Source organism: Drosophila mojavensis, unplaced genomic scaffold (assembly GCF_018153725.1).
Source record: "Drosophila mojavensis isolate 15081-1352.22 unplaced genomic scaffold, ASM1815372v1 contig_74, whole genome shotgun sequence".
NCBI classification, from domain to species: domain Eukaryota; kingdom Metazoa; phylum Arthropoda; class Insecta; order Diptera; family Drosophilidae; genus Drosophila; species Drosophila mojavensis.
Genome location: NW_025318899.1, coordinates 15424417 through 15437149, shown reverse-complemented (window position 1 = coordinate 15437149; position 12733 = coordinate 15424417). Strand labels below are relative to the sequence as shown.

Sequence of the window (12733 nt, the reverse complement as noted above, 5' to 3'; positions counted from 1 at the left end):
TAACTCAGTTAAGCAATTGGCTCTATTATACAATTCTTCTAGCTAGGATTCTTCACCTTGCCACTTGCCACATAAGTCAAAGCTTCAAGCATGATTTGCAATAGATATTATGTATAGAGCTAAAGAGATATGTATATAAAATTAAACTAATAAAAAAATTGTGTTTTTTTTAATGAGATAGAGTTTTTGCTTACCTTCGACGCATTCCACGCGTCATCATTTGGCCCAACAATTAATAATGAAATTGTTATTAAATGACTCTTTTTTATGCAAAATACTTTGTCATGTAGCTAATGTTAGAAAACAAGAGAAGAAGACCCCATGGCAATTGTGATTGAATGCAGAGTCTAGACTCAATTAAGTTTTGATTTTTCTTATCGCTCGATTGGCATTTCTTTTGCCGAGCCATGGGGTCAGGGACTCAGTCAGTCAGTCTGTCAGGCAGAATCAATGCTTGAGTGTTACGATTCGACTATGAATGCCTGATGATTGTCTATATAGATTTACATATGTATTTACGTATGTCTGACTATGTATGTATATAAATATGTATGTCACTTGCCTCGACACTCAGAGTGGGGTAACCTGTCAGGATGTCTTCGTTTTAACCTGCTGCTCAGCTAATCAAATCAAATTTGTAATGAGAGAGCCACAGCATCTGGTTTATGTTGCCAGCCAGAAAATCAACTTGAAAAGTAAATGAAAATTAAGTTAAAACGAATTCTAGGTACACTATAATTAATAAAAACAAACATAATAAAAATAATAATAACAATTTTAATTAATTTTTTGAATAAATTCTATTTTTTTTTTTTTTTTTTTTTTTTTTTTACTGCCAAGATATTAAATGAAGAAATTTAATTCAAATTAATTATTATAAAATGGTTTAAAAAAAAAAAAAATGTATATATATATATATATGAAGTAATATTTTATAAGTATAGACATTAAACTAGCAATTGGCATATATGTATATAACAGAGATGGGAATATATTGAATGAAAATTGATTTTTATATATTATCATAAAATAAAATATTAAATAAATTTTCTATAATTTTTGAAATTAGGAACTTTAACTTACAGTAGGTTTTAAATGTTTGTATACATTTTTTTTAAAATTGATTTTATATTATTCACTCTATACTTTCTATAGATTTAAAGAATTTATTTAAATAAGCGAATTGTTTTTAAAATTAATTTTCAATTTTGATCTATTTAACTATGTATATTAAATATAATTAAAATATATTGAATTTATAGTTCAAATTCTTAACTATTAAACTATTAATTGCATGGACCCTCTGCAAAGAGTACAGAGCTTCAAAAAATGTTTGCGTGCTTCAGGTTGAAACCGCATTTGCCTTTTATTTGCTTAAATGAGTTTCGCTTTTGAGCTTGTGGTTAGCGTTATAAAGAGAAATAGGAGATAGGAGACAGGAGATAGGGGAAATACCTCCAATTGCTGGCGCGTCATGTGAATTACGAGTTGGCATTTAACTAACCTTGAAATAATTTTTCATTTGAATTTGATTTGATATATATGTATATATATACAGATTTTTGTATAATTTTTTATTATCCAAAACGTGTATACAAACACACACAGACACACACACTCCTATATTTGCAATGGAGTTTATTTGGTCGAAAGTCGTATACGATGTGAGGAGTTTGTTGAAATTTGATACCTGGCGGAACAAGAGCTGCGGCAGGCAACCTGTTGCCTGATTTGTTGCATGTTGCTTGCTGGCAATCAACAGCTAACAACTACAGCAACAGCAACAACAAGCAGCTGCAACAACTTGTTGTTTGTCGCCAAATGCTGTTGTTTGTTGCCCACGTGGTGTCATGAACCCGCCAATCCAATTCGGTGAAAACTCAACGAGCCATTTTATAAAGTTCGGGTGAAATTTTCTTGTGGAAAGTCGTGGCACGTTTTTCTCACGACTCTTGAAAATTGCTGAGAATCTCACACAGCAGCATTCAGCAGGAATTGTGTTTTCTTTTTTATTTGTTTACTCTATTGTTAAATAAGGTCATATACAAAAAATAATTGAAATTCTTCAATTGAGAGTTTTTATAGCCAGCTAGAGTTTCCTAGAGTATAGATAGAAGAGTTCAAGTAAATGTTTGTCTTAGCTTACCTGAGACTTTATAGAAATCGAATGGATATGCAGATATATACAGCACACACATACATATATTTATATCAAAGTATTATTAACTGTTCTTCGCATTATAAACTTAGCTATTGGCATTATGCCTGCGGCTGTGGCTAAGCTTGCTGCACGCTTTTCAAGTTGAGAGCCACTCGATGGGCGATGTCGATGGGGCGACAAAGTTGTGGGCAAGTGGTGCAGCGCAGGTGGTGCAGAACAGAGCCCGACAGCCCAACAGCCCAACACCAAGTACAAAACTCAAATGTGGCTTTTAATTAAGAAAAGAGCAACAGAACGCTGAAGATGACGACGATGACGAAATGCAGTAAACCGGAAACAGGCAAAATGTCAGCAGGAACCCGGTGCGAGGCACGAGCTACAATGGTTGGCTGCTTGCTCGCTGGTCTCTGGTCTCGGAACTCGGATCTCGGGTCTCTTGGTCGGTTTTAAATAACAAAGCTGGCAGCGAGGCAAAAAATGAAAATAAAAGAGCGAATGACAAACCAAAAAGCCGACGCACTTGAGTTAACACGAGGGACACGTGTCATGGCAAATGGGCCTGCCAAGTGGCTAATTAGGGTTCGCAAGGGGGTTCAACGTGATTAGACCGCACAGAAGTGAGACTACATACGAATATACTTATATATGTATATGTATATACAATATATAGAAACATCAGCTGCAAGTAAATCAAGCTGACAGCTCAACAGCCAAAGGAGCATTCGAGTTGTTGTTGGCTCTCAGAGAACTTCCATCTCTTCCATCTGTAGCTCAGCTTGCTGCTTGTTGATTCACAACTATTGATAGCAATTATGTAAAACAGAATTCCAGACAATTTCACAATTATCGCATGTTTTGTATACAGAAATTTGCAAATTCCAGCAAGTTGTTAAGGAAACCCTCCCGAGAAATTGTTAACAAGCACGCAACTGCATCGAGCCCCCCTCGTTACGGCTGGCTAATTGAAAAACTGCGTGCCCCTCTATACTAAACCTGATGTATCTATGCCTCCGTCTGTCTGTGTGTTAGTGTGTGTGTGTGTGGTCTTATCACTGACAGTTGTCAGTGGCTATAACTGACACCTAACACCAGGCCATTTATGTTGCAGCTAAGAGCACTGCCAAATCCCCAATCTCCAACCCCAGCCGCAGCCCCAGCTTATCGTGCCTCCTGTCAGTCTGTTGATGCAACAGCGCGAAATGCACCTTGACAACATTTGTCACCGATTTCCCAGTGCTAGGCCCGGCTCTCCAAAGCCTGATTGGCGGCTGATTAAAGATTATAGCATAGCTCAAACTAAACTTTGATAAGAATCGTTTGATTAATCATTAAGTTAATGTCTATGTGGAATTGAAGTTGCATATGATCAAAGCTATTTACGAAAGTATTATGCAGCTAACTGTCTGAGAAGCTGAATGAAGATTCAGTTGGGGGGAACCTAATGATTTTCTATGTTGAGTCTATGAACGTTAGAATTTGGTATTTTGGTATTATTTACCTTCGTTGATGATTACTTAGTGGAACTATATGGAACAAGTTTAATGAATATGTCCAAGGACTAATCAAAATTCCAGTTGGAAACTTTTAGCACCGTACTCTCTGGAAAAACACCCGTACTCAAAAGAAAACTCAGTCAAAGCTCAATGTTTAGTAATTTAAAGTGAGTCCTTGAGCAAATTCTCAGAGCATAAACTTTATTGTATATAGAATATTTAATGTAGCTAAAAACATGAAGACGACTTGATAGGCATGCTTAAAATATATTATAGTTATATATATGTATGTTAAACGAATTCCAGATTGACTGCTCTCAAGCTGCGACAGTAAATACACTATGGTGAAAATAGAACCCATTAAATATGCGTATAATCACAATTGGGCGCGCCCATAATCAGCCAACGATTGTGTAAAGAAACAAATGAGAAGGAGCAGGAGGAGTCGCAGAAGCTTAGGCTGCTCAGGTGAGCGCAGGTGATCAGCAGTTGTTGCATTCGAGCTGCGTCATTGATGGACTGCAATTGCGTTGCACGTCACGTACAGCCGGACGAACACACACACACACACACACACTTAACAAAAGGCCGACTGAGTCGAAGAATGGAGTGGAAAGCCTAGAGCAGAGCCCAGAGATGACGATCGACAATTGAGCGCTAATTAACGCCTCATGGCTGGCCAGGCTAGCCAGGCAGATCTAGCTGAGTCCACGTGTGTCAAAGGCATTCCGGGCAGGCGTGAATTGAATTCCCCGCTGCCGCGACTCCTGCTGCACGGGCATTGGGCATGGCCAATGGGGTAACTACTTCATTGGGCTTTGCGAATTTGATTTATAGCTAGCAGCTAAATTAAACCTGTGCACACAATGAATTGCAGGAATGTCGAGCTTGGCATTGCCTGGGTGCCTTCGGTGCTCCCGGTGCTCCCGGTGCCTCGGTGGTATTCTAGCGATTAAGTGCTTAGCTCATTAGCCACAACAATGCGTTGGTATTTGGGTTAGCGGCTCCCCACTTGCATTCCAGCTAACCTAATGGAACTAACGGTAAAGATCTATGCACTTAGCCAAGGCGGAAAATCCAAGACCAATTAGGAGAAGACAAGAAACTGTGAAAGCGTAAAAAATCGAGACATTAAGTTGATTGATGAAGATTATGTTCGAGGAACTTGACTACTTACAGAGAGATATGCTCAGGAATTGAGGTATTTAGAAATTGTTGGGAATTACGGAATTGTGAATTGATTAAATTATTAATTACAGAGATTAGTTAAAAGGAGGACGAGCAGGAGCTGCAAGACTTAAGAGAGATTTAAGAATTGCGTCGAGGGAAATTAATTGAAATTAAATTGCTAATAGATTTTTTGGCACATATATTTTTATTTTGCAGTAGAAAATAGATTTGATAAATAATTTTATAAGTTTTGAATAAATAATGTTTTTTTGTAAAGAAATATATTTAATAAATAATTTTATTAATATTTAATATAATGATTTAATATATATTTTTTTATTTTGCAGTAAATAATAAATTTCATAAATAATATCAACAATTTTTTCTTATTCAGTATTTTATTTATTTATAAATTTATTTTTCAGTATTTTGTTTATTTGTCACGTTGATTTATTTATATTTATATATTTGTTAATCAGTTTTTTTTTTTCAGTATAGTTAATTAAATTCTAAAAATACGTATTCAAATTCGATAACAATCGAAGTCTACAAAGAGTCGAAGCATTTCTTTGCTATTTGTCGGTAGACGTCGGCTGCTGATTATCTGTGGCCGCAGCGATTTATAAAAAGTCCTGGCATCTTCGCAGTCGCAGTCGCAGTTGCAGTCGAATGACAACTGCTGAAATGCAGCTCCATCAATGGGGAGACAAATGCTGCTGTTGCTGCGGCCAGTTGTCAGGCGATCAATTGCGACTGTTAACACTTTATCAATATCTGTGGAGAGGCAGCACAGCAATTGACTTAGAAGGCGGTTTGCTTGACTGATCGGCATCAAAGCGAACCACCGACAGCAGAGATTATACGAAAAAAAAGAGAGAGAAAAAATACAAAAGAAAAAAGTGCAGGTGCCAATGAAGAGTCCCAAGTAAGCAGTAGTCGAGTAGCCGCAGGTATTCGATCTACACAATTCAGTTTTGCACTCTTTGGCTCTTTTCGTCCTCAGCTCAGCTCAGCTCAGCTCGGCGAGATCAGAGCCGTAGCGGTGCGATAGTGGATCGGCGTTTGGTGGCTCCACCTTTTTGTTGCTGTGGCAAGCTGGCAGCGTTTTCTCCTCTTAATTGACGCCTTGATTTGCAGTCAATTCGTTGCAGTTCATTTTGAAGTCCCCCTCCCCACCATTCCCTTAAGAGACTATCTCTCTTGCTGGCTTCATTAATATTTTCTTACTTTTTCTTCTGACATAAATTTAATCAAATTCTCTTTCGAAACTATTTTTAATTTATTTATATGTTTCGTTTCTATTTTTATCTTTTCTTTTTTTTTTTTTTTTTTTTTTTTTTTTGTTAATTTACTCAATTGACCCACTTGATAACTACAATTTATTTATGAGTCACCCTGTTGTTGCTGTTACTCGCTTGCGGCATTCATATGGGCTAAACCGACAGCGAGTTTCAGCAAGCAGTCGTGGCCGAGCGGTTAAGGCGTCTGACTAGAAATCAGATTCCCTCTGGGAGCGTAGGTTCGAATCCTACCGGCTGCGAATGGAAAATATTGTTTTTTATTATGCATTTTTAAAAATTATTTTTATTTTATTTACTATTTGTACTTACTAAAAGTATTAATATTTTATTTATATAAATATATTTATTTTTAATTTGTTATATTTCATATTTCTAATCGCATTGTAAAGTGAATAGATTTTTTCAATCATATTCAATCATATCAATAATAATATAAATATTTATGTAATAATATAAATGAAGTTAATGTTGTTTACAAAATCAATTGAATTTAAAAATAAAAATATATCTTAAGTCGTGTGTATATATTTGTGAAATATATTTATGTAACGTAAGCCACGGCATCTCTGAGTCTGGTCCTTGTCTCACCTTCTGCTTTTCATATAAATCATATTTATTGTTATTGCCTTAAATCTAATAGGTAAACAAATTAGATATTTCATTGTACATATTATAGTTAAATAAATTTCTCGCTTATAAAGTCATTTGCATTCCTATAATCTTTGCTTAGAGCTATAATTTATTTATTCGCATATAATGAAAAAGAATGTGAGGGAAATTTGGACCTGGACTATCAGTAGTATTCCAGTAGTTGTTAAGTTAATGTGTGTAATTATATGATTTTACAAGCTGGCGTATAATTCTCTGATCTGTTGCAGCTCCTCAGTTGCAGCTAATGCGATATTGCAATCGCTTCATTCTTGCAACACGTACCACACGCCATTCCAAAGCTATTTGCGCTGCCATTCAAGCTGTAGCTGGATAACAATCTGTGGTTAATCTATAATTGGGCTCATTAGTATTTGCCTTTTAAATAAATTGATTAACCCATCAAATGCAGCGAAGGGGGCGGAGGAGGCAGAGAACAGAAGGAACTAGCCAAGTCTCACTTCCAGCTGCGAGTTATGTAATTACAAGCTGAATTCCCTGCTGCTGCTGCTGCTGCTGTTCAATTTGGATTCACGCGTTGCTCAAGTGGCAACTGTCCGAGGCGAAATGGCAAAAGCTGCCACATGCTGCACAATAATCAACGATGGTAGGCAGACAGACACACGCACACACACACAGTGAGTGAGAAGCCTCTAATTAAAAATAACAGAAAAATATAGGTTACACCTCGACAAAGACCGTTGCATGGTGAGCAGCAGGCAGCAAGAGGCAGCAGCAGCAGCAGCAGCAGGAGGAGGAGGAGCAGCAGCAGCCGCAGCAGCAATATCAGCGGCAGCAGGAGGCGCGCAGGTGTTTGGTGGTGCCAGGCAATGCCAACCAAGTAATGGGAAACATTTTCATCAAAGCAAATACGCAGCGGGCGCAACGAGGGGAGGCGACACAGCGCTGCCGGAGTCTGTGGGCTGGGCAAGTGGCACTTATCATGCATGCGCCAAGTGAAAGAAGCAGCCACACACACACACACACACACAGAGGGAGAGAGAGACACGTATACACGAAAAAAAAAACGACTTAATGGGCTGTAATTACGTGCTGCAGTTGCATGAAGCAGCAAGCAACTGGAAAAAGGAATGCCCCTAACCGAGACGAGGCAAGGCGAGACGACAACGTCTTGGAGTCTTCCGCTCTTCGACTCTTCGAGTCGCCGAGTCTTTGAGTCTTCGTGTCTCCAGTCTCGATGCGGCCTGTCCGCTGTCTTTTATAGAAAATTAAAGCCTAAATATGCCAGTGCAAAATTTACGATGTGTTTACGATGTCTTAAATTATTGGTTACCCTAATGCGTGGCAGCAACGCGAACTTCATTTACCTTAACTTCTTCTTCTTCTTCTTGCAGCAGTGGGCAAAGCCATCGATCCACATCAAATGACAGCCTCTATCATTCAAATGGAAACAGTTTTTTTTTTTTTTTTGATCTGTGTGGGATTTATATATTATTAAGTCTCTTTATCTATCTGTAAACTCATTTGTTGGCGAAATTAGGAAAGCGAAATTTTAATAATAGGCGCTTGTTTATAGATGTGCATCGATGGCTTTACGATAAGCGAGTTTTTGAGAATTTTAAACAGCTTCTAATAAAGTAATTTGATATATAATTGATATACAACTGGGAAAAATTTAATGAGATAATTTTTTTCAAGCTTTGGTCTTATACATATGTATTTGGTTCGTATTTATTATTAATTATTTCTTAAAAATTTAAGATTTATTAAATTACAGATAATTTTTTCATAATAATAATACAAAAATATTTAAATATTTTATTTTTTGTTTAATTAACTTATCCAAATTTAACTTGTTATTTATTTTTTCAAATATATATATATATTATATTTAATATATATTTAATCAAAAGCTTTTTATTTTATAATATTTTAATATTTTCGAAATTTTTATATACAAACTAAGCAAGTATTTTTATATATTTTTAATTTAATTTAATTTGAATTTTAAATTGTAATATAAATATTTGACATAGTAAGCGAATGCAAAAATATATATAAAATTCTTGGGTCACTTAAGTAGGCCTTGACTTCTATATCAATGAAAATGCCTTGCTGTTCGATTGAGTGAATGTGTCAAGCGCAGTTTGATTAAGAATAACTAAAATAACAAACCTAAAATTTAAAAAAATCCAAATTTCTTGATAACATGGAAAACGAAATGCCCATTGATATTGAATCTGAGAACTCGGACGGTGCAATGACAAGTGAAACGGATAATCCGGAACAAGGAGCAAGTAATATGCCCGCTAAGCATATGCTGCTTCAACAGATATCGATGAGCAAATACGGCCAACTCGTGCAGCAGAGCCGCGAAGAGCTGCTCGTTGAGCAGAGCTCAGGATCTAAGCCAGTACAGCATAAGGGCATACTTGTCGAGGTAGATAAACTCTAAATATATGTATATGTAAGGATATTTCTTATACAATGTCTTACTTGCAGAAGGGAATTATGGAATGCTCAAATAATTATGAGCTAATCGGAGATTGTGGATCCACAGGAAATGCTGAGGAAATGGTGCATCAGACACGAGATGAATTTGTCGAGCAGTTGTGCTCGGATCCCAAGTACGCACACGTCAAGGGCGTACTTATAGAGGTATTATCTAAGATAATATTTTCGATTATATTATAATATAGTTTCATTTATTAGAAGGGAATACTGGAAGACAGCAGTGACCCAGATGTAGATCAAGATGGTTATGTGGAAACTAGCTCAGATCTGGGCTCTTTAGAAAAGGAACTAGAGGAGTATTGTCGAACAACGCCAAAGCGTCCGGTGGATATGCCTACCAGTATAGAAGATATGATGAGTTACATCAATGAGTTTACAGAGGGTTTGAATACCAATTCAAATGTCAAGGATTGGGACAAGTTTCGTGGTTGTATACGTGAGGTTCATGACTTTCACATGAATAAAAAAGCGGAACATGAAAATGTGGAAGAAAATACGGATGAGCAAACCCATAATAATGGACTGGATCTGAAAAAAGATCTAACTCAAGTCGAGCTGGATATTGTCAAGATGATGCAGCCATTGAATGAGCTCATCCAACGATCACAGAAGCTAACGAATAGCATTGAATGCATTGAGAATAAGATCAGTCGATTGGATCTCAAAGTGGACAGTTTCTACATCAGATATAATGAAAATCTACAGAAAAGGGAGCAATCCTTTGAAGAGATGATGGCGCTGCAGAGATTGCGTGAACGAATCGGCGAGAGGTTGACAAAAATCGAAACGGAAATTCATACATCCAAAACTCTATTACTCCAGGGGCGTGTGCAGAAGAATTAAAAAACAATCAAGAAACAAGGAAATGAGGCTCGTTAGTGAAATTGTAGGTATGCTGCCCTTAGAAGAGCATCGAAAGGGTCTCTCTCTCAGTGGGTCTCTCTCTCTCTCTGTCTCTCGCTCTCTCCCTGTTTACCTCGGTAATGTGAGGAAATCGATAGCTCTTCCATCAGCATCCAGCAATTACACTTATGAGCCCCCATTCCAAATGCAATTACTCTGATTATGGACCTTGTTGTTGCACTTTGCGTATGTCGTTATAACTGATCTGACGAACCAAAGTCTCGTTTGATGTGGGCACTCAAATTCTGTGTATGTCTTCAACAATTTACATTGAGCAATAAATATCGAAATGTTTATGAATTATGTGCTAAATGGTCGTCAACTATGGCGGGGGAGGGTGTTATTATAGGTCTACTAATTAATTGAGGCAGGCACTGAGGCGTTAGTCAAGTAACTCCCTGCTAAACTCTTGGGTATTTAGCAGCTACATTTTTGCTGTTTATGTGACTTAGCTAAAGGGGGCTTGAGCTATGTTAGAGAAGGTAGCTTGAGCTCACTTATGTGACTCTATGAAAGGAAAGGTTTCGAGGAAACATAGCGTAGCATCAGAGATCTTTACATTTCTGTGATTTGGAATTCGTTTATCTCTGATTCATATTTGAAAACGTTATCAAGGCGATGGAAGACAGTAGTAGAGCGTATTGCGTATTGCTCTACTCAAAAGAGATTTCTAAGCTTAGAAAACACTCAAGCGACATCACAGATATCTGAAGAGTCTTTAAATCTTAAATGGACTATAAAAGCATAATGAAAATTCAGCTAAACTAAATGTCATTAGAAACATTCAGTATTCGTACAAAATTCTTAAGCCAACAAAGTGGGCTCTTCATATATATATATATTTATAGATTTCAATATACAAATTTATTATTATGCTGGTTTATATTTATATATCGCACGTTGCATATTTATAAAAAATTATTTCGTCTTTATTTCTTTATTGGTTTTTACTGTTGTTTCTCAACTGAATTTGGACATCGATTTATTTGTTTCGGCATGCAGAATTTTGTCCGTGAAATTCTCGCAACAGACTTGTACTCGGGTTTGGTAGCGCTAAACCGTCGATATATACAACGCCACAAGTTCCAGCCGCTGCGTCCGTCGTTGCCCGAGAAAAATGTCGTGCCCCAAAGATTGGGCCTTAATGACTATAGACGGTATCATAAGGGAGATGAGTCTGAGCTCTACACTTACGGGCATGAGCGAAACAATGACGTGGTTGCCCGCCAAGAAGAGTCTGGCACTGTGGAGTCGGCGACTACCTCGACGGGAATTGCCTAAAAAGTGGCACGCATTCGATGTGGAGGTGCCCGAACATCTGTGGACCCTGTGGGGTGGAGTGCATCCGCGCTCCAGCTGCTTCGACAGCCAGGTGAGGGGACGTCAGACCCTGGCCTGCTGTGTGGTTGCCTGCTGTGCGGCGAGCATCTACCGCAGCTTCAAGGAGTGGACGCCCAAGTTCCTCGATGCCATTGTCATCAGCGGCGATAAATACTATCGGGCGAGCATGCTGACTAGCCGGGGCCCGTACGACCTGTCGCTCGAGTGCGACTTCCATGGCATTAACTTCCTCGTCCAGCTGCAGCTGGTGGCCTATGGCCAGCTCTACAGTGCCCCAGCTGGCAAGGTTATGGGTCTCTACGAGGCACTCAACTACTTCTTCACGCGCTATCAGCACGGCCTGGTCAAGTGCCAGGGGCAGCACTTCGCATTCGGCTACTCCTCCTGCCGGGATGGCGGCTACTTTCTCTACGACTGCAGTGCCTGGGACAAGCCTTTGTTTCCCGACAACATGGGCGCCTCCTATGTGCTGCGCAGCAAGCAGCTCCTGCTCCTCGCCTACTGCATGGTGATTACCCTCAATATAAGAAAGGCTGGTATAGATTTTCAAATTTTTAGCGTACAAGCAAATCGATCAATGAACTAGAAACGATTCTCCAGCATTTAGAGATGATTAATTAAGTATGTGGTAGTAGTAGCCAGCCTCAGTTCTTAAGTGACGGAAAATAAAGACGGAAAATAAAGACGGAATAATGTAAAATGAAACGAAAGCGTTTTACTTAGGGATCCTAACCCCCAAGATAAATGATATACATAGAGTTTATTATATAATTCTTAAGTCCATAAATATATACAGATTTCTATTGTATCTATACGTCTTTTAGGAAGATCGACTTTCTTTATAGAAACAACAATTATGTAAGATAATGTCAAAGATCTCTTCTTCCTTTTATCTCTCTCTACTTATCTTACTTATTTTTTTCTGTTTATCTATCTCTTCTCATCTATTCCAAGTTCTCTGCCACTCACCTTTCCCTATTATATGCCTTCTCAACTGCTATGATTATATAAGATAATCTATAGCTTACCTATCTAATGCAAAACTGTCTTATTCATTTTCAGAAGGAAGACCTAAGCTGCTTTCTGTTGGCTTTGAATTGAGAAACTGTTGCCTCAAAGCCAACCGCCAACTAATCAACTTCTTTGAGAGTCTCAGTCCACAGAGAGCGGATAACCCTTTGGATTGCATGAAAGTTCAAAGAGCTTATCGTCGAGCAGGAAGCAAGTGTTGTTATCTGCAG

The 12733-nt window shown here is 38.0% G+C and overlaps 2 protein-coding genes and 1 non-coding gene across 3 annotated transcripts; all 3 read left to right on the top strand.

Annotated features, from left to right (window-relative positions):
* Window positions 1-6282: 6282 nt before the first annotated feature.
* On the top strand, window positions 6283-6364 carry Trnas-aga. The gene has a single exon. It is a non-coding gene; the product is annotated as a tRNA-Ser (tRNA).
* A 2494-nt stretch (window positions 6365-8858) lies between these two features.
* LOC6582643 lies at window positions 8859-10454 on the top strand. Its single transcript, XM_002008302.4, has 3 exons — window positions 8859-9174; window positions 9237-9392; window positions 9447-10454. Exons 1-3 carry the CDS (start codon window positions 8944-8946, stop codon window positions 10089-10091), a joined length of 1032 nt encoding a protein of 343 aa, XP_002008338.3. The 5' UTR covers window positions 8859-8943; the 3' UTR covers window positions 10092-10454.
* A 551-nt stretch (window positions 10455-11005) lies between these two features.
* Window positions 11006-12197, top strand: LOC6582642. The gene has a single exon (XM_002008301.4). The coding sequence runs from the start codon at window positions 11269-11271 to the stop codon at window positions 12076-12078; it is 810 nt and encodes a 269-aa protein (XP_002008337.1). The 5' UTR covers window positions 11006-11268; the 3' UTR covers window positions 12079-12197.
* Window positions 12198-12733: the final 536 nt, after the last annotated feature.